The 26176-nt window shown below is 38.9% G+C and overlaps 3 protein-coding genes across 7 annotated transcripts in view; 2 read left to right on the top strand and 1 right to left on the bottom strand.

The window, feature by feature from the left end:
- Positions 1-12571, top strand: part of LOC141439499 (OTU domain-containing protein 7B-like) — a 38027-nt gene extending 25456 nt beyond the window's left edge. For all 5 annotated transcript variants that reach the window (XM_074103777.1, XM_074103779.1, XM_074103778.1 and 2 more), the window contains 6 exons: positions 1345-1495; positions 4275-4525; positions 5070-5314; positions 5703-5908; positions 6626-7069; positions 7846-12571. In XM_074103777.1, the coding sequence (XP_073959878.1) occupies positions 1345-1495; positions 4275-4525; positions 5070-5314; positions 5703-5908; positions 6626-7069; positions 7846-8134 (1586 nt within the window). In that variant the 3' untranslated portion in view covers positions 8135-12571. The remainder of the gene's footprint in view (positions 1-1344; positions 1496-4274; positions 4526-5069; positions 5315-5702; positions 5909-6625; positions 7070-7845) is intronic.
- Positions 12572-13348: 777 nt separating this feature from the next.
- csul (protein arginine N-methyltransferase 5) lies at positions 13349-23618 on the top strand. The gene is made up of 9 exons (XM_074104299.1): positions 13349-13843; positions 14611-14889; positions 15365-15544; positions 16123-16294; positions 16525-16695; positions 17097-17250; positions 18489-18727; positions 19371-19628; positions 20388-23618. Exons 1-9 carry the CDS (start codon positions 13440-13442, stop codon positions 20541-20543), a joined length of 2013 nt encoding a protein of 670 aa, XP_073960400.1. The 5' UTR covers positions 13349-13439; the 3' UTR covers positions 20544-23618.
- A 268-nt stretch (positions 23619-23886) lies between these two features.
- Coq4 (Coenzyme Q4) lies at positions 23887-26170 on the bottom strand. Its single transcript, XM_074104304.1, has 3 exons — positions 25557-26170; positions 24915-25077; positions 23887-24345 (listed from the first exon to the last, which is right to left on the bottom strand). The coding sequence occupies exons 1-3, from the start codon at positions 26061-26063 to the stop codon at positions 24263-24265; spliced, it is 753 nt and encodes a 250-aa protein (XP_073960405.1). The 5' UTR covers positions 26064-26170; the 3' UTR covers positions 23887-24262.
- Positions 26171-26176: the final 6 nt, after the last annotated feature.

The raw sequence follows: 26176 nt of genomic DNA, 5'->3' as shown, positions 1-26176 counted from the left end.
TTACGAAACAGACGGCAATCAACCCGCCAGGTAGAATCGCACGCAATATAACAGTTCACTGCCCTAAGTGCTATAGTTTTAATATATATTTACACCCGTAACATCTTGAGTTAGAAAACAGGCAAAAACGTGAGAGCAGTCGGCTCATTCATAATAAACCATTCATCAAAATCTTCAGTCGAAGCACTGTTAGAGCATCCTTCAAAAAGCTCCGCAAAGATCAGAGGTCGTATTGCCTACTTTCTGACGCTCGCGATTGCAATCAAATGACAGTTTTTGTATGCGAAATCTGTCATTTGATTGCGATCCCGAGCGTCTGAAAAGTGAGGCAATACGGCCACAGGCTCTGTCTGTCCTGTACTACGAAGTGCAAAATTCGAAAGTCCTTTCTTGCCGTCCCGCTGACGCTTATATTGTTTACGAGTTTGAATACGAGTGAGAGAGACGGAACGACACGAACTTCAATTTTCGAATTTCGTAGTAGCCCCGCAGTCGCTGTCGCTGGCCTTCTGCATCAACGTAAATCCACTCGGTACTTTGTCCGATATAAAAATTGATCGCTCAAGACCAAATCATTTTCTAATATTAATTGTTTTGCAGTAGCAATGCGTTTTTAGCGAACTCTGATCGTTTTTAACCCCCGACGCAAAAAGAGGGGTGTTATAAGTTTGACCGCTATGTGTGTCTGTGTGTCTGTCTGTGGCATCGTAGCTCTTAAACGGGTGGACCGATTTGAATGCGGTTTTTTTTATTTGAATGCAGGTTTTTTAGCCATTGCTAATCCATTCCTAAGACATGTTGTATCAGAATCGGTTCAGCTGTTTTTGAGATATTGAACTTTGAAGTGACAAAGTCGGGGATTTTCCAACTGTTTGTTGGTTAGGTTATTTGTTCTAATTTCTGTTAAGACACAAATCATTGTTTTCTTTCTTTAAAGTCTTTAAACCCGTCATCATCAGAGCTCAAAAAAGATGAACTGTTTTGATAGTTTGCATAATATTAACAAAACCTGTTATTTATTTAACAGTAGTTGTCCCATAATCTTTTTCATGATGATATTAAATGCAAGAAGAAATGCATTGAAAATAGAAAATATAGAAAAACTGATAGTCATTTATTACAATAATACAGAAACTTTAGACTTAGAGCAAATTTAAAAGTTCAGTTAGTACTCGTTTTGCAATATATTTTCATTTTACTTTAATTGTAATCAGTAAAGTTATATTTTGGTTTAATATTTATGCATTCCATATTAATATTATCTACACATGACAGTAATATAATGACATAAGAATAGCCCATCTTTTCGAACTCTGGTTATCATTACAAACTCCATTGTTGCAGGCCGCAAGTTATCCCGCGGCATTTCCCGCGCGACGGACAACGAGGGGCTCGTCTGGGCGCTTCGGAGTAATACAGAGCCCGACCTACAGACTCTCAGCTCAGAACACATACTGCTGCTCCCGGACATATCTGTGTATCCACCGGAATTCAGGCAAGTCTCACCAAATTTTTCATTAAATCAGAGGCTGTACGGTCTTTACAACGTACAATGTCGACGCAGAACTTCCACTACTTGTACTTAAGCCACTTCTAACATAGCAAGCGTGTAGTACACTTGTGTTTATCAATAAACGTATTAATTAAACCGATCGGTCTATCAGTGTATCATCATATCAGTATATCTGTATCAATATAAATCAGCTATAAGCACCAAATCAGTATCAAGAACATATCAAGAAACATAAATATCAACATCTTAGCATCCTATCAAGCATTATCAAGCATATATCACTAAGAGTTGTATTGGGTGTATCAAGAACCCAAACGGAGGCCATGTCAAACATACGGCCCCCGGAAAGGCCATGGCCCGAAATCAATGTTGAAAATAGCCAGTTGATTAAGATTTTCACTAGTTTGTCTTCTTTGATATTATTTTTTGCGGTCCACCTAGTCTGTGGTCTTCATGCTTTTGACAAGCTTTTGACCCACCAGTGACTTTGACTTTGGTATGGCTGCTATATTGTTTAACCCAGAAATCACTTTCAACACTTTTTTCGTAAAACTGAAGGCAGGCGATGGTAAATAATAATAATAAAAATAATAAATATCATGACCGCGCCATACTCACAGATCGTACTATCCACTATAATAGACCTGACATCACATTAATAGATAAAATAAACAAACTACATACCTCATAGACATCTCAATCCCTAACACACAATTTACAAAAGACCATCACGGAAAAAATAACAAAATATGCAGACCTAAAAGACGAAGTTGCTAGACTATGGAGACAGGAGAAAGTGTACGTAGTTCCAATAGTCCTATCTACAACAGGCGTCATCCCAAACCACCTACACCATAGCTTAAAATTATTAGGCATAAAATCACACGTTTACACAATTTTACAAAAGCCGCAATACTTAATACATGCAGAATAGTGAGAAAGTTCATGCAACTAGACCCTGAAAATAGCCCTCAGCAATCTTCTTAAAAAATATTTATTCTACAACTCTTGCTACATTTACTTGGTGGATAACCCGTAAATGTAGTTAATACCAGCCTAGAGCTGAGAAAAACCAATCCTTCGAAAATAAATATCACGGGACAATTCACACCAATTGACCTAGTCCCAAAGTAAGCTTGCGAGCTCCTGTGCGTGAGACAAAGCTATAAGGTAGATGTTATTTTGCGTATATTTGTATTAATTAAATAAAACAATATCCTTGTATTGTAAAAAACTTATTCCTCAGCCAAAACGAAAACTATAGTTAAAGTAGACAAGAGAGATTTCCTTTTTCCTAGCGCACGCACTACAGCGCGATCGCGATTTTCTAGTACATAGTGTGTGTTGTCAGTCAACTACAGTGCAGTTAGTTTCACAATCGCGCAATGTACACGCATGGCCACATTGCCATAGGTACCTTTAGCGTTTTGTGTTATACCTCCACACGCTCCTGAGACAAACATTGACAAACATACAGACGAACAACAAAGTGTTCCAATATAACAAACCTTATTTAACTCAGATGTACAGAATAGTAGAAAGTGATAAAAAATAACAATGTTTCCGTTAGGTAATACAGCCCAGCGATACTAATTATAATGAAAAATATATGAAAGTGTAACCCCTAAAAAAAGAAAGAAATGTTTATTCGGCATGTAAACGAAGTAACTAACAAGTTAAAACAACAAGGTACACTATAACGTAGGTAGTACAAAGCCAAGTTAATTAACGATTTAATTTTTAAATACTTACTAATTAGACCGTGCAAGCGGCCATTACTATTCCCGAGAACAACAGTACAAGTAGGTACTGCTTAGCGGCAATAACACCCTGAAAAATGTCTATTCTACTACCATCTTGGTAGTAGTACTATTTTACTATGTATTACCAAGCTTCGATACATCACCGCCTCGGGTACCACCGTTTCAATATAAATGTTCCTTATTGACAGCGTACAATGCCCGTTGCAACGGTAAACCATCCGCAAAAGGCCGCCATTTCATGTTCTAAAATATAGTTTGGCATAAAATCAATTCCGCTCGCACGCACCGTCTGCCGTTGACCCCAGTGTTTTTGTTTTTTCTACCCGTAAACAAAGAGATCTTTATGTTTTACATACTAGCAATTCAGGACATCGGCATTGTTTTATATTAAATTCTAACCTTTATCGGTGCATGATTCAAATTAATACGCAGTTATTTAGTTGCGTCAAGCACGGTTTTTTGTGCGGTTTGACGTGGGACTGACCTCAATGATAAAAGAGCTGCCGTTTAATGTCTTTGAATTGAACACCCTTGTTCATACATTTTTTTCATATACCTACATACGACTACTCATTAGAATATTTAGAATATAACAAGGGCAAAAAACATTTATTTTGCTTTTTTTACGTATGTTTTTTTTTGAGACGCAGTATGAGGCACCCGTTTAAAAGGCCATTCAGGCGCTATGAGAAATATCTTACGAATTGCTTGCTTGCTTACTTAAATATGCTTGTGACATGATCGCTTGTAACTTGTATCGTATTCTATAACTCTAACTTGCACATAAAACTCATGAAATTAACAGTTAACAATAGGACAATATGTACAAAGGCTAATCCACCCACAAAATATTGATTGAATGATTGAATTGCCTACAATATAACGAAACTGGCACGATAATTCTCGCACCACACGGTCTGAAATCTGAATGGCTATTTACCGGTTAACGAATTCTCGATTCTATCCTTTAACTGTCTCCTAAACCTTTTTATTCACAGAACGTTCATCGAAAAAGACCTCCTCGAAACAGCAACCCTAGTGACTCTCGAGTCTTCCAGCATACTGAACTGGTGGCGTCAGGGCCGCGTCCCTGGCGCTCCAAGGCTTTTACCACTAGCTACGTCTGGAGACGGGAACTGCCTACCTCATGCAGCCTCGTTAGCTGCTTACGGTTTTCATGATAGGCTGCTGGCTTTGAGGACCAAGGTGCAAGCGTTGTTGTGCGGCGAAGGAGGGGATGTTCTCACAAGTAAGTAACACTATGAAATTAGCCTACACACCTACTACTTTAACATCAAAAACTAGAACGAGCATTGTAATCAAAAAACAAGAAAAATAGAAGGTGGTGGTTTCTCAGATCCACTTTTTTACTTAATACAGGCGAAACAACAAGATTGCAACAATTTACCTTCTGACAATTTCATACCAAAGTCCAGACATGAAGTGACAGGGAGAAGGTAGTAAAGTGCAAACATGTCTTTGACCTCGACTGTTGTAATACACCAAATCACTTATTTATACCAGAGCATTTTTAGTCCGTAAAAGACAAACTTTTAATGATTTGCTCGGGTTTTAAACACCATTAAAGGTTTGTCCAGACTTCAGCAATGCGGTGTGAGAGGGAACGGGAAATCACTTCACTATTTTCCCAAGAAAGTCGTCATGAAGGTTCACTTTGGGTCCATAACCAACAACCACTCTTAAAAGTGTAGCGACTTAGAAAAGAAAGTTCTCACAGCAACATTTTTTTTTTTTTCGGCGTAAACTTATTGATCTTCCGTTTGTCATTCCAGACGCCGTAAAACGCCGCTGGCGCTGGTCCGAAAGCGTTTCCCTCAGGAGCGCCGGCCTCACCCCCACGGAAGCGGAGTGGGAGGCAGATTGGGAGGACGCCGTCCGCGCCGCCTCCGCAGAACCGCGCCCGCGCCCCGCGCCCACAGCCGCTCCCCACTACTCTGGCTTGGAACAGTTACATGTCTTTGCCTTGGCACATGTGATGAGGAGGCCAGTGATAGTGTTTGCTGATGTCGCGCTTAGGGTAAGTTGTGCTTAACAGGCGAAATAATAGAGACTAGCCACTATAAGAGTTTTGACAGCGCGCTCTGCCATTCCGTTTTCGACGGGCTGAAAAAGAGTTGACTACTATGTCAGATATGATTGACTTGCGATTGTGTTTGGTTATGAGGCCGACTGGAAATTCGCGCCCTAGGAACTCCATCGCCCCCTCACTACTCTGGCACATCTGATGAATAGGCCTGTAAGATCATATTGCTCTGTAGCATAGGTCAATAAAAGAATCAAAATATAAAAATAAGCCATCTTAGGCCTCGGTGACTTTGTCAACGTGGTCAACCCCTTTCGTTTTCCGAACTAAACCTTAAGCATAATCTCCATTTTATTAACTAACAAATACCATTTCATTCCAGGATTTCCGTGGCGACCCAATCGCTCCTATCCCATTCGGAGGCATCTATCTACCTCTCGAGTTAGCACCAGAAGTGTGCAGCAAAGCGCCGATTCTTTTGGCATACGACGCGGGACACTTCTCTGCGCTCGTACCTTGCGAGCCATTACCAACAGACGGTGCCAGAGTGCCATTGGAAGACCAAGCTGGAAACGCCATGCCTATCAGGTAACTTAATTGGCTTACCAGCAAAGCTCTATTCCCTCGTTCCACCAATGTCACACATGCTATACCGTTACATCATATAGGACGTCCACTGTTAGACATAGGCCTCCCCCATAGACCTCCAGTTGCTTCGGTTGGAAACGGCCTGCATCCACCGTGAACCCGCGGCATTAATCAGGTCATCCGTCCATCTCATCATCATATAGGACGTCCACTGTTAGACATAGGCCTCCCCCATAGACCTCCAGTTGCTTCGGTTGGAAACGGCCTGCATCCACCGTGAACCCGTGGCATTAATCTCATTGGTGGACGTCTTACGTTGCGCTTGCCGATCCGCGATCTCTATTCGAGAACTTTTCGGCCCCAATGGCCATCTGCTCTCCGTGCTATATGGCCTCCCCATTGCCATTTCAACAAGCTAGTTCGCTTGGATATGTCGGTGCGGTGACCCTCGTTCTGCGTATCTCCTAATTTCTGATACCGATCCACATTGAAGTAGCCGCTGAAACTTAACTCTCTTCTATTTAATAGGATAGATTTCTACCATCGTTTTCGTCACTTCAAATTTTAAAATTACACAGTGGGTCTACTGCTTAAGTATCTTTTTTTTTCCATTTATTCAAGAATAACTTGGTTTCAATGTGGATTTTGTCTCCACTTTCTCACGTACCTGTGCAATTTCTAGCTTTATCCTAAGTCATCGAAATCCATTATTTCCAGATTCAACGTAGACCCCGGCGAAGACTTCTGTTGGGACACAGAACCCGAACAAAAGACGATAAACAACCTCCTACCGGACGAAAACCAACGAGCGGCCATGCTCTACGCCTACCTAGACCTCGAAAGAGTAGAATGCTTATCCCAAAGCCAACCTCCAGAAGAACTAAGAAGGTCCTTAGACGCACTGTCAACAAAGAGTTCGAAACAGTTAAACTCAGTGGCGAAACAGTTCGGTAGTATAGGGAGGTCGATGAGCAGTAAGTTGAAGAAGAATTTTGGGTCGATGGCGAAGTTGACTGGGAAGAGTGGGAGTCAGAGTAATCCTGAGGAGAGTTTGATGAGAAGACAGTCTACTTGTGAGGTGCTCTGCTGCAGGGTTCTGGCGGCGAGAGCGCCCGTGCAAGAGGAAATGGTGAAGAACTATTTGAATGAGGCGTGGATTGGGTGAGTTTAGATTTAGGACGAGTCCTATTTGAAAGAAAGAAAAAAGAAAATACATTTATTCACAACACAAGACAACAATAGTATTAAGTACAAATAGACAACACACACAAACATCACGCCTGTATTCCCAAATGGGGAAGGCAGAGCACACGAAACTAAAAAAAGGAAAGTATGTGTCATTTATAATATAACCTATAATTGATAAGTGTAAATACATGTGTCAATTCTGTGTACATACTCGAGTCCAGAATCAGACGAACTAGATTGACAGCTGAAAATGTTACCAGACATAGCAAAAAAAATAGTCATAGGAATATATCGATATATTTGTGTAAGCGCGGAATGAAAATGTTTGTCACTTTTGGGCTTTATTTCCATAGCTTTAGGCCTAAAAACGACATAATAAAGAATCACACAATTAAAAATAAACCAACAACATAAGAAACATTTTACAATAACGGGAGATAGTTCCCAGCAAACCGATGGCAGTTACGTCGAATGACATATATATAAAACTTCAACAAAACAAAATGGCGAACGGCGTCCTTACCGATGTTCAACAGGTTCCAAATTTATAAAGTTTTATTATTTTTTCGTATTTTTTTTTAATATCGATATTACAGCACTGGTGAAACTGGCGACATTTGTGTGCAACTGAACTGTCAAATTGGTTCGCCTATTTCTGGACTCGAGTATAGGGTTTAATCACGCGTATGATTTCTCATCCGCCAACATTTTTGCACAGCCTATATTAACTAAGTCCCTCAAAATTTCAGTTACACAGCGGAAAAGAACCGCAAAGAGCAAACCGGTCCATCTCAGCCTCGCTACGGCACGGGCCGCTCCCAGTTCTACGCCGAAGCCGACCGAACGTCGCACGAAGTCGCCCGAGGACTCGCGAACAAGCCGACGAAGTCTGCGCAAGACCGCACGCTGTATCTATCAAAGTCTACGTTCTATGATGATCGCCCGCCGTCACCGAAACCTTGTAAGGCTCCACTTTGTATGTATTATGGCAGCCCAGCGAATAATGATTACTGCTCGCGGTGTGCGAGGCTGCAGTAAGGTATTGTAAGTTAAGGCAGCATTTGGCACATACATAATAATAATAAAAAAAAGTCTCACACAGACTTATAATCTATTATAATATTCGGAAATCCAGGTGAACTTAAACCGGCCAGTGTGAGAGCTTGTCCGTACTAGGAAGACCTGTATGATAAATCACCAAGCCCCTCCCCGGTAGAGCGGCAGAAAGCGAACTGAGTTTGTATAATAATATATTTTGTTCGGGTAAAAACACGAAACTACGTAACAGATACGACACTTGTTTGATAGCCACTACCACCTATCTATAGCTATACCTACCTATATGTGTTCGTAGCACTCACAGAGTACATTTTCGAGTGACAACTGCCAAAGAGCATACAATCACAAATGTGACGATGATAAGAAGGTACATTGTATGGAGATCAAGCACCAATAACTCTTTTTTAAAATTGCCCTTGTCAGATTGACTCGTACCTATATGTCGAGAGCATACTCAACCAGCGGTCCGCAGGCTGAATACGTCCAACCAAGCTTCTAGGTGGTATATCAAACCTGGTATATCTTATTTTGCTCTGAACGATACTATACAATATAGTAACCTAGTACCTATTTAAAATTTGACCGACGCCATTTGCTGCCTTTCTTAATCGCCTTTAGTCGGTGTTGCGAATATTTTTTATCTGACCAAATTACATCAGAATCAAATAAAACGTTAGATATTGACCTGTACATAATAAAATTGCATTGTTGTACCTACATTTGGTATGGAAGAGTCAGAACGTGTACATTTTAGTATTTATTCTTTTTGTAAAATCGTATGTTGTATAATAAGTAACTGTATCGCAACACTGCTTCCAAATATCAAAGTTTCCTAGTTCCGTTAGTTATTATTAGGTTAAGAGTGAATCGGGATCATATTAGGAGTTTTTGAAAGCAATAAGGTGGTCCGACGCCGTAATAAAATAGTTTTTATTAACTATGACATCTTTTTAATAAAAAATATGCTAATTCATTTAATCCACGAAGATCAAACTACTCATGTAGTACTTTTATTTTATTTGAATGTCTGCCATCATTTACTCATCAGTATTCATACCAATCAATAACTCCAAATAAGATTCGAAATAACTGCAGACACACTATCATAATAGACTTTGCAAGTGTATTGAATTGCGTATTATATTTATATAAAGTCCATATCAATGAACTAAAAGAATTTCTTTGCTCACCCGCGAACTTATGATAAATAATATAATATTTATTATAGAACGTTTCGTGTGAACTATTGAAAGTCGGGAGTACTATCTGACAGTATAAGCCACGCGAAATCGTTTCAAAATCGCCACCTAACTGAAATACATTTTGAATCAACATGTGAATGAGGAACCGAAATTTCGCGACTTGTAAAATCAAGTGTATTTCACTTTTCGACACTCGAAAAGTAGGATCACTCGCATTATCTATTTAGATAGTATTTCTGTAGTGACACAGAGTGGTTATATTTTTATGAGGCAAGCTATTTTTCATACATTGAAGAATTGATCTTAGAATTAAGGCTTAAGATTCTAGTAGCGTAAGAAATTAATATTTTCGTGATAAATCGTGTTTTCTAGTTGATATTATGTACCATTTCCCCACCATCATAATACTTAATGGTCGAAGTTATAAACTTACTTAATACGTTGTAATAAGGTTTATAAATGACTTTGGCGGTCAGTGTACCATACTAACAAAAAGTTTTTTATTTCTTTTATTGATATACGAGTAACATGAAATATTAAAGCGACTGGTAAGGTAACAAGTGCCAAAAGTGGCTTAATGTTAAGGGGTATCAAAACTTTTCATATAATAATATACTTTTGTATGAAACGGTATTAAATCTGAGGGTGAACGTTTAAAATGTGTAATTGCAAGACAATATGGCAACACAGGTATAAGCATAGTTCATGTGGTCTTTAGCTTCAAGTGGTAATTATGCACCAAAATTGTAAAGATGAATCACGTGACCTTGGCCTGGTAAAGTTGTTTTTAAAAGTGCCCATTTTAGTCCGGGGGCCGTATTGTCTAAAGTTTCTGATGCTCACGATTACAATCAAATGACAGCTTTTGTATGCAAATTAGGTACTTTTTATTTTATCTATAAATTTTTACATTGTTCTACCCTAATGGATTTAAAGTATTACAGTTGTTTGGAAAAGTATCGCTTTGAATCTTGGTATAAATATTCTCTTATTGTTCGTAAACAGTTTGTGGATATATGAGCTATTGCAACTGCTGTGCAATTTTTTTTGCTGGTTACATGTGATAACTGTTTATGACTAGCTAGCGCATAAATTAGCTTGATGTATTCAAGATTAAATTTATGTAACGACTTTGACTTAAATCAGAGGTCGTCTTGTAGACGCATTCGACTTAAAAAAAATATCAAAAGCGATTTTTTTCCGAACACAGTTCTTTCAGCAATAAAATATTTATGGATTCGTTAGATAGTTTAAAAGATTCGAACCGTTTTCATAAAATATGTGTATAATAAGCCATTCGGCTTCGGCAGCCTTTTCATGTCATGTATATTACTAGTTTCTACTTGTATTCCCTAATGTTAAGACCAACGAGCTTGACTAGCCCCGTCCTTGTTTTGCCCGTAAGGTTATTGCGCAACACACGTAATCACAATCGCTTTCATTCACTTATGTAAAACACCGGGTAAAAACTCTCGTATTAATATAATTATCATGCAATCGGCGACAGATTGCCTCTAGAAAAATAATTTATTATTATTATTCAATCCGTTCTCGGAATGAGGGCTTCTGTGACAGGCTGGTATCGTGACGATCCGTTTGGCAACTTTGACACTTCCATCACCCATGTGATTGGATAATGAGATTAAATAAATAAATGAATGTGCCAATCGCAGACCAGACTGTAACGTCAAACGGACCTCACGATATCAACGCCATCTAGCGATATTTCTAAACCCTCATTGAGTTTAATAAACATTTGAATTAAAGTGTATTGCGTGTGTTGTTCAATACACTAGCTATAAAGTTAGGTATCATTATTAGACATTCAAAATCTTAAAAAGTCTTGAATGTCCAAAAATAAAACCTAGAATTTAACTGAGTGAATAAGCCTCAGATTCAAGTAAAACACATATTTGATCTTCTAGTCTTGTATTCTTAGGATAGTGTTAAAATATGTGAGTGATTTAGAATAAATTTTAAAAGTATTAAGATTCAATACAGGTATGGACGTGTTAATATTATTGTGCGTTATACAGTTAGTTTGGACGACAGATCGGGTGGGTACGGGTAATGTACGCTTGAGTAGTAACTGTCGTCCCAGAATGCAGGCCCTGAAAATTCGTGCCTTTATATAATTTTCATACAGTCTTAGCATACAGTACACGAGTTATAAGGACGTGTATTACTGTCGTACTATTCTGGGGTAACAGTTCTCGGGCATACATTAACTACACTCAGGTCAGTTTATACGTAAGAAAATGGATATTATTAGGTCGCCAGTAACTGAAATGTGTTATGATCTCACTCTTACTACTGGTAATAGAGGAAACAAAAAACTATTATTATTTGTATAAAAAAACAGAGCAGCTAAATTATTTGTGGTCAGTACTTTTTTAAACGTGTGATACATTACCCGTCTTCTACCAAACTGACAGTATAAGGCGCATTTAGCAAAGATTTTAGAATTGTTTTTATCATCTCAATTTTATTGTTTTATAATATCATCCATGTTTTGTTATCGTGTTGCATTGTTGTAGAAATAAGCAGTCTATTCTTACATTAAATAGTCTTAAAGATCTGTTAATAAAGGACTTGAAAGTGAGAAAACATGACATAATGCCTTTAACTAATAGTTATTGGTTACTTGATTCAAATGTATACTATACTAATCTATCTAATAACGTTCAATTCAAAGTCTATTTTTTCATGTAACCTAAGGTTTGGGACTATGGCATTGGTTCAACACAAATTAGTAAAATTGAAGTCAGTTACAATTTAATCTTCATCTAGTACAAATTCTTATGCCTACCATTTTCAGTCGCGTTGAGAAAAAAGTATTGTTTAACGTGCATCTGATACTCAATAAAAATTAAAATCTAATTAAGAAAAGCAGGTTGTGGTTAATTTTCGACTGAGTATTTGTCGACCCAGACTGTACGAGCTTTTAATGCCCTCGTGTGATTTGCCATAAGGGTACGAATTATCAGGTCATTATTATTGTTGACCTACACCTATGCAAATAACAAAGCAGGAACTAAACGCCAACACAAATGGAAATAAAGACAAATACTCGCTCGATATCCAATATGTGTCTAGGTACCTAAGTATTAATTATTTTTGTCATCTCGTAAAGGTGGAAAAACTGGTGCCGAATAGTCCCACCGTGGAAATACAGCATATCATGTTTTGTAGAAATACATACAATTTATGATTACTTGAAGTTTTTTTTAGCTAACCCAACCCAAACCCAATATTATTTAATTTCAGCCATATTACTTACCTACCTACTAAAAATGGATTATCTCTTCGAGTACATACTAATATTATGAATGAACCAATCATCATACAACTTCAAATCAAATAATAATTTACGAAAAAATGAAAAAAAAAATAGTAGCTGCTGTAGAAACTTCCTTTTTTGAAGTCGATTAAAAATTGAAAATAATTATTTATTATGTATATTTATTCAATGCAGTGTACACAGTACAGTACAGATGCCCAGAAAGTTTACACCAAGGAGGGTCAAAAATTTAAAATTTGCAATAAATGCTACATACTTTTAATTTGTAATTAAAATAAGAAAGAACCCTCCATCGGGCTGTCGGCTAATAACGACGATATAGTCTGTCAAAAAAGTGAAGAAATTAAAAAGGGGTAACACAGTAGTGTCATACCTTTCAAACCCTATCAAACCAAAAAGGGAGGACACTACAGTGTTGCCACTTTTTTGACAGACTATACTTCAATGTTATTTTTTGCATCTGGTAACAACGATTCACGATTGTTTTGCTATAAAAACAAATATAAAAGTTATTAATTCCGAATTAAATCTAAAAACTTAGTGCGAGTGTAAAAATGAAATAAGTTTTAAATATTTGGTAAAAGTTGGTTGGCAAGAAAGAACCTTAGCACAGACTGTATGATTAGTGTTTCTCTATACATGACAAAAAAAAAAACAAATGTCAAAATTTGACAAATAAAATTTGTTTGGTTAGTGTGGTTAGTTTACTCGCGCGCGTGTGTTAATTTCTTTACTGTACCTTGACTGTACCTTAGAATTTAGATTATTTAGATATTGGAAAATGTCGCAACAAGAGATGTCATGTGGCTTAGAGTACACAATCGCCCCTGATTTGCAGGGGTGTTTAACGGAGGCGTTTCATGCGAACTACTCGTTCATAGTCACGCCGGTGGTTCACCCTCGTTTTAGGAGGCACCACGGAGCTGACGGCAACAGGGTTGCGGGTTTTACAAGATCAGACATGATCTTATCCCCTCAGGATTGGACGAGTAGATTAGTTGGGCGGTTGTCGCATTATTTGAACGTGGACAGCCCTTGTGCGGAAGTGCGGCAACGGCAAGAAGACTGCTTAAATGAAGAGCTATCGTATTGTAAGGGTCTCGGGCTCCCCGCTATTATGATTGCACTGCAAGGCAAGGATAACCACAACTTGGCAAGGATATTGCTAAGCTATTTTGAAAGCAGGTATTGATTAGTTTTTGCTGAATATTTAACTAAGTTAGATAGCAAGTAAATGATGAACTTTTTTTATTAGTCTATTGTAGTATTCGTCTATTGTAGTATTCGTACAGTGATAAACACAAAGATAGGCAGCAAGTGTAAAGGGTTGGGCTGTAAATCAGCGCTGTGTGCATGCACACTTGTGTGCGTCCACAGCATACGCTGAGCCCAATCCATTTATCACACTTAGTTAGCACTTAATTATGTTATAGTTATAAGTTTAATGTGGAAAATATCTTCCGTTTATTAATAACTAGCTGTTGCCCGCGGCTTCGCCCCCATTGTATTTTTTCTGTATTTTCTTCCATAAAAACCTTCTTCTGACAGTAACAAACACAACAAAAAAATAATTAGCGAAATCGGACCAGTCATTCTCGAGTCTTGTGCTTAGCAACACACTTTACTTTACGATTCATTTTTATTTATATAGATGTTTATGTTGCTCTAAGTGTGTTAATAAAGACTTATTCTATTCTATCCCAAAGACATTGGCTCCTTTCTTGACTTCTACCACTCCCCATCTGATGCACTAGGTATAGGGTTATGTTGAACTTTTTTTTTAAATATGCATGTTTGGAATCAGTAATTTTCCTCTGTTGTTTGAGCTATGTCTTAAATTTTTCACAACAATGTTGCTTAGTCAATTTCTCCATTCAACCGTCAATGTGGATTTTTATAAATGTTCCTGTTAAGACTAGAATTAAATTTGTGTGATAAATTAACCTTTCCAGCCACCACCCCTCTGTAATATGGACACAAGTACCAATGCAATGCAGCCGTACCAGACGACAAGCAAACACAGAAGACCAAGATGAAGATGAGGACTCGTTTAATGAGCCTTGGAGCTGGTGGTCCAAGTTCCATCAACGGTTACAGTGGGACAAGCGTATTGGTGTCATACTAGAGATGTCTGCTGATCTGCCGCCCCACGAGATATTTCAGAGGTGGCTTGGAGAACCCGTGAAGGCTGTTATAGTACCCACTTCTATTTTTCAGAATAATAAAAAAGGGTATGTTTTATTTCTTTACTATTATGTTTTTTCTGTAGTTTCGACCTGCAAAACAACAACAACAGCAACATGCAACAAGGAAATATCTTTATTATTGTATTAAAATAGTTTACTACTAATAATTAATTATCTTAACTTTTGATTATTTTTTATTTTTTAACAGTAAGAGTTAGGCCACTAGTGTCTTAGAGAAATTAACTACATTTGACCTGTGGATTGTCCCCTTAAAATTAACGGAAATCAAAAATAACACTGTGTATAGTATGTTTATCAGTTCCCCAGTGGACAAGCTGTGCTTAGTTTGGGACTAGGTTAATTAGTGTTAATTGTCCCATGATATTTATTTATTTTATTTATAATATTTTTTTAAGAAATTTTGTTACTGTTGTCTCTTGGACAACAGGACAGAATAACAAACAAGAAAAGATGGTTGACGTTGTAAAACTTAACACCTAGGTCAACCCCCACCCCGCAGGTACCCGGTACTGTCCCGAGCGCACCAGCAAGCCCTGACGAGCCTGGTGCAGCGCGACGCCCAAGTGGTGGTGCGCGGCGCGCGGCGCGCCACCGTCGAACACTACCTACAATATCTACAGCGCGTGTGGGCGCGCCGGCCCAACCCTAACGATGACCCCATGATGAGCTATGCTAGAGGGTAAGGTTTCTGTTAACATGGGTCCCGCTCAAAGATATTATTATCTAGAGATTAACATCATTATCTAAAACAGGCATTTTCAACCTTTTGGTTTTAATGGCACACTTTTCCTTCATCAAAGTTTCACGGCACACCAGTGAAAAATAGCCAAGTGCGAGTCGGACTGGCACGTAGAATACCTAAAGGGTTCCGTATAGTATACCCATGACATGTATACAGAAATGGTTAGCAGATGCTTATTAATAGGGTCTCGTTGACACTTTTTGTACGAATCGCATACACTTCGCGACCGCGGCAAACCTGAAAATACACGCGGCACACCGGTTGAAAACCTCTGATCTAAAGAACCCTCTCTAACCGTCTTCCAGAGAATTTGGGATGTGCAGTTGGCTTTTTTTATCCGGTGAGAGTTGGCACTGATGGATCCTCCCGTCTCAGTCGTCAACTGCATCTGTTATAAGCACCCCATAAAATTTTAAATACTAAAACAAGTAAACAAAAGCAAGGGCGACTCAACACCAAAACCTAAAAGGAGATCGTTAGATAAAGTAAAGTTTAAGGTCATTTGTTTATTCCAGTTGGGAGGACTACCTCCAAACACCATTGCAGCCTTTGGCAGATAACTTAGACACCCACACATACAATGTGTTCGAGAAAGACCCCATCAAGTACGACCAGTACCAGAAGGCTATCACGCAGGCGCTTACCGACTTGAAGAGGAAGCGGGAAGGCGATAGTGCCGTAGAACAGGTAACAAAGGAAGATTGATTCATATAAACTTGGAGTTTTTTGTAGTAGCTCTAAAGTTTTTTGAATATTTGTGCAGATGTTTTGGTCAATTTGAGTTGATAACAATGATAACCCAGTACAGGTTTTTTCAACGACTTTTTCTATTTGTTATTCTGTCCGTTTGTCCAAGAGACAACAGTGACATATTTTTAAAAAAAAACTTTTACAACATGGTCTAATTTTCATTTAAGAGCCCGCCGAAAGACATATCGGCTGTTATGGAGCGGCTGCAGATAGGCCAGGGCGATCAGAAGCCGGAGGAAAAGGACAAGCCTATCACAGTAATGGTGCTGGGCGCCGGCAGGGGGCCGCTCGTCAGGGCCACTTTGAACGCTGCGGATATCACGGGGGTTAAAGTTAAGGTGAGTTTCATCGTCGACATAGGCCTCCCCCATATACTTCGGTTGGAAGCGGCCTGCATCCACTGTGAACCCGCGGCTTTAATCAGGTCCATCTCGTTGGTAGACGTCCTACGCTGCGCTTGCCAATCTGCGGGCTCTATTCGAGAACTTTTAAGCACCAATGGCCATCTGTTCTCCGTGTTACATGCCCTGCTCATTGCCACTTTGACAAGCTAATCATTTCTGATTCGATGCCGTAGTGAATCCCCGAACGTAGCGCTCTCCATAGCTCGCTGAGCAACTTTGAGCCTATTTACAAGGCCGACAGTGAAGCATCACGTCTCGTATCCATGTCATTCACCACTGGCTACACACACTGGATTTATATGTATTAGTGGGATGTATTTTGATGGTTTTCCCAGGTGATAGCGGTGGAGAAGAACCCCTGCGCGGTGGTGGTGCTCGCGGCGCAGGCGCGCGAGGTGTGGCGCGGCCGCGACGTGGCCGTGGTGGCCGGCGACATGCGGCACCTCAAACTATCGCCTAAAGCCGACATTATAGTCTCGGAACTCCTAGGTACGTTATGTGCTATTGATTCGATCAACTTTTTCTTGTACCTCGTTGACATGGTTGCGTCCCCTGGACAACTCTTTCAAAACCATGAGTTTCTATATGTTTTCTGTAATCAAAAAGTTTTTATTTCTCTACATAATAAATAATTATTAATTATTATGTTATGATTACAGAAAACATATAGAGACTCATGGTTTTGAAAGAGTTGTCCAGGAGACATAACCATGTCAACGAGGTAATAATTGCTTATTGATACTCTGTGAAATAAATAAATAATTATTAATTATTTATTTCACAGAGTATCAATAAGCAATTATTACGAAAATAACGTAGTCAAATAACTCGCCCCTTGCCGTTCCCGTCGCAAAAGTGCCCATAACGCTCGCGGCATTTCCACGTAGGATAGCTATGGACAGCTTCTATCTGTAAATAAAATTCATCAAGCTCACATTTTTGACATTTTTGTCATAGTTAGATACAAGCCCATTGTTTTGTGAACTGTCTCCTCAGCAAGTAGCATATTACAACAGTTTTTTTTAACAAACTGTCACTGTTATCTCTTGGACAACGAGGCAGAATAACAATCGGATCGGCAAGCGCAGCATAGGACGTTCACCAACGAGATGGATGGATGAACAGGTTAAAGCCGCGGGTTCACGGTGGATGCAGACCGCTTTCAACTGAAGCTACTGGACTAGAGCTCTATGGGGGAGGCCTATGTCTAACAGTGGACATGATGGTGAAATGATGATGAATATAAAATAAATAATAATAATAATAATAAAAGATATTTATTGCATAGTTTGCTTACAAATTCTACATAGCTACATAACAAATAATAAGTACAATCAAACTATCAAAAGGGAAAGCGACTCAGCTTATGCCTGCGCCTTGCAGAACAAAGTCCCTTGGCTAACAGACGCTGTTTTTCAGTCGCCCCCATAAACCATAACCCTAATAAATACCATCAATTCACATACGCATTTTTTTTTTACATACATTGGTGATTTAATCTAAGAATGTCATCTAGTCCCATAAGTCAATGTAATAAATGTTTGTTACCTCATCACGTCTAAACCGCTAAACAGATTTATATTTAATTCGGTATACAGATAGTTTGAGTCCCGGGAAGGACATAGTTTTAACCCGAAAAATTGCACAGTTCCCCCGTGATAGCGATAAACGGATTCTACGCAGTCGCGGGCCAGAGGCCTGTATCTCATAGACATTCGCCATTCCAGGCTCGTGGGGCGACAACGAGCTCTCCCCAGAATGCCTCGACGGCGCGGCAGGGCTTCTCAAGTCGGACGGCGTGTCGATCCCCTGCTGCTACACGTCGTACGTAGCGCCGATATCCTCGGCGCGCCTGTGGGCCGCGGCCCGCGTCGCCGCCGTCGGACCCGCCAACCAGAAGGAAAAGAATCACGAGACGCTATGGGTCGTCTATATGCAGAATAAGCATGATATCGCCGAGACTAAGGTATGTTTCAAGTTCAAGTTATCTTGAAGATTTATGTTTTTATTGTATGTTAGTTCTTCAAAGTTTTTCATGTTCAATGCAAATGTTATTTTAATTTATTGAATCAGGCGTTACTTTGCGGACCTCCATATCAATGAACTATACTTTGCTCACAGACGATCTTATGATAGCTACGTTTATGCAACAAATGTGTGTTTATGCAGCTTCTCCACCTCCACACTATAAGAAAATACACAAATCACACAAACTCAACTATTACCACTTAGACATTCTGATAGCATGATGAATTATTGTGTTGTGTTGCTCTGAGAATGAATTCTGGTTAAGATCGAAACAGGTCAATGTAATGTGGTGATGATGATAGTTGGTTTTATGTGATTTGTGCGTGTTCTTACAGTGTAGAGGTGGAGGAGCTTGTTGCATAAATATAGCTATCATAAGGTAAGGAATTTTAATTGTTAAAATATTGTGCCATTTATTTATTTAAAAAAGATTACACAGTGAATTTACAATAAAAACAAAAACCAAATCATTCACAATGTCAGTGAATATGAGTGCCATGGTGAATTAGCACATAATTATATTAAAAAAAAACTCTTTTTTTTCCATTTGTCAATTTCTTTTTTACCCACGTTCATTCCAGCCCCTATTCACCTTCGACCACCCAGCGAAACCAGTGAGAGACTACGAAGGCCAAGAAGTAACGGACCACCAGGGCCTGCCGAAGACAGATAACCGTCGACAGGCGACAATCACGTGGACGGTAGAGCAGGACAACGTGATGCATGGCTTCGGAGGGTACTTCGACTGCACGCTGTATGGGGGGGAAATGATCAGCATCGTGCCGGCCACTCATAGCGTCGGGATGATATCGTGGTTTCCGGTCTTTATACCGATTAAAGTGAGTACATACAATCCTCATCAACATCATCATCAGCCGTAAGTCCACTGTTGCTTCGGTTGGAAGCGGCTTGCATCCACTGACTACCCGCGGCTTTAACCAGGTTATCCGTCCATTTTGTTGGTGGACGTCCTACGCTGCGCTTGCCGAACCACGGTCTCCATTCGAGAACCTTTCGGCCCCAACGGCCATTTTTTAGGTGTACGGATAGGCCACAATAGAGAGATCTCTCCCCAGACAGATGTTATGCCTGGGGACCGACGTCAAAAGAAAGAAAATGAGGGTTTTCACCCTAATTGGAATAGTACATTACTGAAGAGACCTGTGAGTAAGCCATTCTGGACGAGTACGATTTAAATTTGAGTATGGCACTTATTGGTCGAAACCTGTATAGTGCTTTTCTTGAAAATAAAACAAAAAACTAAAATTTCATCATCATCATCATCTCAGTCGTAGGACATCCCCTGTTGGACATTTATTAAAATAAGGGGCTGTTTCACCATCCATTGACTAGTGTTAACTGACGGTTAAATGTGATGCCGTCTATTCGAACACAAAACAAATAGAGACACTAATCAATGGATGGTGAAACAGCCCCTAAATAAATGAATTGGTCTCCCCCATAGACATCCAGTTGCTTCGGTTGGCTGCGGCTTGTAAAACCAAGTCATCTGTCGAAGACAAAATTTGAGTCAAATTTTTCCTTAGGAACTTTCCCTAGAACTGTATTCTTTCTAAATCTACATATTTTTGTTCTAGACTCCAATTCGTGTAACTAAAGGCGAGACGATATCGGCGACGTTTTGGCGCTGCGTGGACTCCCACCGCGTGTGGTACGAGTGGCTCGTCGAAGTGGGCGGCCGATGCACCGACCTGCACAATTGCAACGGCAAGAGCTCCGAGATGTTGTTATAATAGTGTCAGTGCTAATGCATATTTGGGTCAATCAACTTTTTAGTGTAGCTGGTTGCCATGGTAATGTCTCCTGGGTCACTTAATGAAAGTTAATGTTTTTATGCGGTACAAATCCACTGAAAGTTAGGAGTTGTGACAGTTTTAAGGCAATTCCTTTGTGGCTCATCTCGTAAGCATGCTACTACTACACTGCAAACATTTTTCTAAGCATGTGTATCAGTGATGTCTCCTGAGTTACGGGATAGAATAACAACACTAAAAAGTTGATTGACCCATTAAATGAAATAAACTCGGATAACACGTCTTAAATCGAGTTTAGCTCGACATGTTTCAAGGTAAGTCGTAGCCCTTGCTCTAAGAACTAAACTCGTTTTAAGATTGAGTTACCCGGGTTTATTTCATTAAATATGAGCGAGTCTCTTAGTAGTTTATGTTCAAAGTCCGAATACAGTTGTTAATATTGTGTAAAGTAAGAGTTTAAGGGTCTCCCCACACCACTTCTATCGACGCGGAATCGGCAATAGCCGATAGAAAAAAGCTTTATGTCTACGCAATAAGAGCGGAAAAAACGTCCACCGAGCCGATCCGTGCCTTTTTAATTAATGAGGGTTTTTCGACAGGTGAAATATCGCCAGATGGCGTTAGTATCGTGAGTTCCGTTTGACATTTCTGTCACGCTCGTGATTGGATAAATATCTAAATGAGCCAATCGCAAGCAAGACTGAAACTTCAAACGGACCTCACGACACTAACGCCATCTAGCGATGTTCCGCCTGTCGAAAAACCCTAATTCTTTTTGCAAATTCAAATTCAAATCATTTATTCAGTAAATAGGCCTCAATGGGCACTTTTACACGTAATTTTTTAAACTACCAGCGCTTTCGGAAAGACCATCATTGGCAAGAAGAATGCGCCGCAAGAAACTTGACAGAAAGTAATTTTTTCATAATAATATAATTACAAATAAAATACTTAAAAACTACAGTATACAATTGAAGAAAAAATTACAAAAAAAAGATACAGGGATGTATGGGGTCCTTTAGTTACAAAACTAAACACTAACTATATCTACGTTCAGTGGAAGTGTAGAAAGCTTCCACCGTCATAAATTTTAAAATAATCGTCGATATAAACGTTTTTTTATATCGGCTTTTGCTAAGGCTAACGGCTAAGGTGACGCGCCTTGTGTTGAGAGCATTTAACCATAACCTATACCCACAGAGAAGATAAATGGGATACGCGAAGGCTATGTATACAAATGTACAGTCACCAGCACCATGTGTCAACAACAAATCGTGCATAAATATCTTATGTGACTCTTTATTTCTAAGGAGTTGTGGACATTTTGTTTTGTTTAAGTTTCTCAAATAAAATACCAGGCATATATCAGGGAGTGATGACACAGCCCTTATAATAGTATGCAGTGATAGTGATAAATATGTGATCCTGTTACGTCTTAATGTAAGATTTAGCATAACTGATTACAAAGTATGACAAAGAGTAAGGTTAGATGTCCATGAACGCACAGCGTGCTCGAAGCGTATAACCATCCAAATCTAGAGGTTGTCTAATTTTTCGCCGAAAATATTTTTCCCAAAACCATTTCATATAGACCGACGAACTTTTTTTTAAACTCTTAAGAACTTCAGAAATGTTATAAAATTAACCTAACCTATAGAGTTCAACAGGATAGTCCTGAAACAAAAATTATTATCTTAATTCTTGATTATTATAAAAATAACCTAGTCAAATAACTCGCTCCCATTCGCGACGCAAAAGTGCCCACAACGCTCACGGCATTTCCACGGTAGATAGCTATGGACAGCCTCTTTCTGTAATTAAAATTCCTCGAGCTTACTTTTTTGCTATTGTTACAATTATTATTTTATGGATTTTCTCCTAAGCACGTAGGAGCATACTACAGAAAAAAAAAATTTTTTTTTGAGAAATTCTGTCACTGTTGTCTCTTGGACAACGAGACAGAGAATAACAATCGTATCAGCAAGCACAGCATAGGACGTCCGCCAACGAGATGGAGATGGGGATGGATGACTTGGTTAAAGCCCTGAAATAGGTGTATTCCGAATAGTTACAAAAGAAAAAGATGAGAAATGAATTAATTGGGCAAAATATTTTCGGCGAAAAGCTAGAATCCCTACTTGAAGCGTATGTACTATAATGACTAGTGATGTGCCGGATGTTCAAAAATGTATGTATATCCACTCGGATTATTTGTGTCTAGATCCGTGGATGCGGATACAGACTACAGGACATAGTTTAGGAAAAAGGATCCAAGTTATTTTTTGGTTAGCTTTTGTTATTATTTATTTCAGAATCTAGACGTTTAATCCAAATTGACTTGTCTCTGGGCTGAGTAATTTTGGACAAAATTGTGACTCAATACCAGTAGGTATATGCAGTGCCCCCAGAGTTGAGGTCAGGACAAGAACATTTGTCATGTATGAGAGCAGGATTTTGACATTCACTCATTTATTCTCATTTTATGCAACCAGTTCTTTATGTAGCATTACTAATAAAGATAAAATATAATTAATGAAATCTCTTGCAAAATGCCCCATTACAAGATTGGCAAAATTAATAATTATAAACTGATGCAACTTTATTAATGGATATTGGATATGTACATCACTAATATTAAATGACATAGATGAAAAAATGAAAATGGGTGAAATTTTTAATGTGACACAAAATGAGTGTCAAGCTCATTCTGGAATTGCTGGACAATATAATGCTTGAACTCTTTTGTTAAAATTAGTCTGGTAAAATTTGCGGTTTCTATACATTGAGTTTGTGATGACCTTGGATAATTTATATCACATTCAAAATTTCACCCCATTCACCAAACAAAAAAATAACTTGGGCTGCAGGAGGTACAACAAGTTTGTATTTATACATATAGTAGATACGCCGTAGTGGATGGTAGGCCTTAGTTTAATTTCTACTTTACCACCGTGAAATAGCTTAAAATAAGCGATGGAAATATTGTGATCTTGTTACAGTGAATGCAGTAAGGTTTAAGGCAATGCAACCTAAAAATATAATGATTAATTTTTACTTGTGCGTTTTCTTTTTTGCTTGAGTGTGGTTAGTGTAATAAATAATACTCGACCTGATAATTTAAACTGGGCTGGGACACTTTTTTTCATCATAAAATTTTCAAAATACCAGAAAAAAAGTTTGGGTATAACTTTTAAAAGAATGGCCTTTGAACATATTGTTGACATCAACTATACATCCTGTCTATCAGTACAATATGAGGTTTTTTTATGAATGATAGCCTGGCATGGCTGGCTTTCAAATTACAAAATTAAAATTCAACATCAACTTTCAAAGAATAACTATTTATTAAAATTTATAGATGTCAGTCACAAACACAACAACCTAAATAACTAAAATTTGAGTAAGACTCCCAAGTATATCGGCCACCATATTGTGTGTGTTACAAAAATTGACGAATATGGCCAAGGACTAAAGTCCACAGGAAAAGAAGCATCCATGTTAAGAAACTTTGATAATGCTATGTAAAATAGTATATAAAATTTATTCCATTCGATAACTAGGTGGCACTTTGATCACTGAAGGAGTAGCATGGGTATTGGTTTCAGTTAATGGACATATTTGTATAGTTTTCATATGATACAGCAGCTGAAACACTTTAGAGCCTCACCCGTTTACAAACTACACTGCTGTTAAAAACATTACTTCTTCAGCAAGGGAACAATGTTCATTTCTTTATGGAAGTCATCGATGTCCTGATCCCATCTCTTTTCAAAGTAGATCCCTGGAAACAAGAGCACAAGAGTCATCATCATCTCGGCCTAACCGCGTATGCCCAACGGTGGGCGAAAACGCGCTGAAGAACAAGAACTGCACCTACAAGTTAGGATTCAATACAGCTCATTTACACATCTGAGTGCAGCAGATAGTCATGTACTTGGGTCAATCACTATTTAGGGGCTGTTTCACCATCCATTGATTAGTGTTAACTGACGGTTAAATGTGATACCGTCTCCGTCTATTCAAACAAAACAAATAGAGACGGCATCACATTTAATTTTAACCATCAGTTAACACTAATCAATGGATGGTGAAACAGCCCCTTAATGTTGTTATTTTGTCCCCGTGATTCAGGAATACATCAGTGATACATTTTGGTAGAAAAATGTTTGCAATGTATACTACTAGCATGCTTAGAAGATGAGCCATGAAGGACTTACCTCAAAACCTTAAACTCCTGACTTTAAATTGATTGTACCCCAAAAAATGATACTTTTAATAAGTTACTCAGGAGACGTTACCATGGCAACTAGCTACACTAAAAAGTTCATTGACCCACTTGTGTTGACTTACCCTGCATGAAATGAGCATTGTGTCCAGTCCGAATGGCCCAGGGCAAGTAACACTTAAGATATAGCTGTCGGTGCTTTGGCTTAAGTCGAGCTGCACCAAAAATCCCCCCACTTATGCACATCGGGAGCTTTGTCTGGATGCCTTCTATCCATTTTACTGCAACCTGCAATGTTTATTATTCTTAGGGGTGACACTCTTTCCCGGTCCGGATAACACCAACATGGAAATACTGGCCGTTTTTTGTGTACACACCCATAGAAACTGACAGGAGCTTCTATGGGCGTGTACACGAAAAACAGGGTCGGTATTTCCATCCCGGTATTATCCGGGCCGGGAAAGAGTGTCACCCATTCTTAGCAATACCATAAAACTGTGTAATTTAACTCACAATTACTGGTGATGAACTGAATAAATATCAGTTGATTCAAAGATTGTTTTCAAGGGTGACTATGTTTGTAATGGAAATCAAACTATAGCTCGAAGGGTAGTATGCTGAGATACTACCTTTAGCTGAGAGAAGGAATTTAAAATTTTATTAATTTTGACATAAATTACAATAGTTTAAGTAAAGTCCATCCTATTCATAAATCTATTATTTAGTACAACTTCCAAGTTCTCAGGTAGATTACTGATCAAACTTACTTCTCCCAGCATATTCGTCTTCATAAATAACGAAGCGTGAACTAAATCATGCACTTCTCTATAGCGTTGCATTACATAAGCCAACTCCGGGTCTTCTATGAACTGCACCGGCAGCCTGGAGTCTGCTGTGATGTTGTTCTCCTTCATAAACTCCGCATACACACGCCCTAACGTATTTTCTGGCATATTAGACAGCTGTTCAAAGGAAACCGTCTCAGAATTGATACGCGGCATTTCTTTCAGGATTTCCGACCCTTCCGATGTTTGTAGCATTTTTTCTCTCATGTATTTCATGGCGCTGCCGCCGGTTACTTCTCCTAAACATGCGATCATGTCCCCTCGCCAAGGATTGAAAAGCGATATTGCTGCAGATCCAGCCGAAAGAAGCGTTTTCTGAAATTGGTTGGTTCGTATAAAGTTTTTCTGCATTTCCTCTGCAAAAGCATTGCTAGCTTGTGTCGCGGTGGTAAATCTTCTAATCGCCGTAGCACGACTTGCTGCTTGCATTGTCGATTGTGATTGTAATGCCGGATAATAAAAACACTTTCATCAATATTTGAAATATTATTTGTTTTCAATTTTCAAGTAATCTGCGGGGCTACTCCGAAATTCGAATTAAA

This window comes from Choristoneura fumiferana, chromosome 21 (genome assembly GCF_025370935.1).
Source record: "Choristoneura fumiferana chromosome 21, NRCan_CFum_1, whole genome shotgun sequence".
In the NCBI taxonomy this organism is placed as follows: Eukaryota; Metazoa; Arthropoda; class Insecta; order Lepidoptera; family Tortricidae; genus Choristoneura; species Choristoneura fumiferana.
The sequence above is the reverse complement of the archived record's forward strand: the minus strand, read 5'-3'. Positions and strand labels throughout refer to the sequence as shown.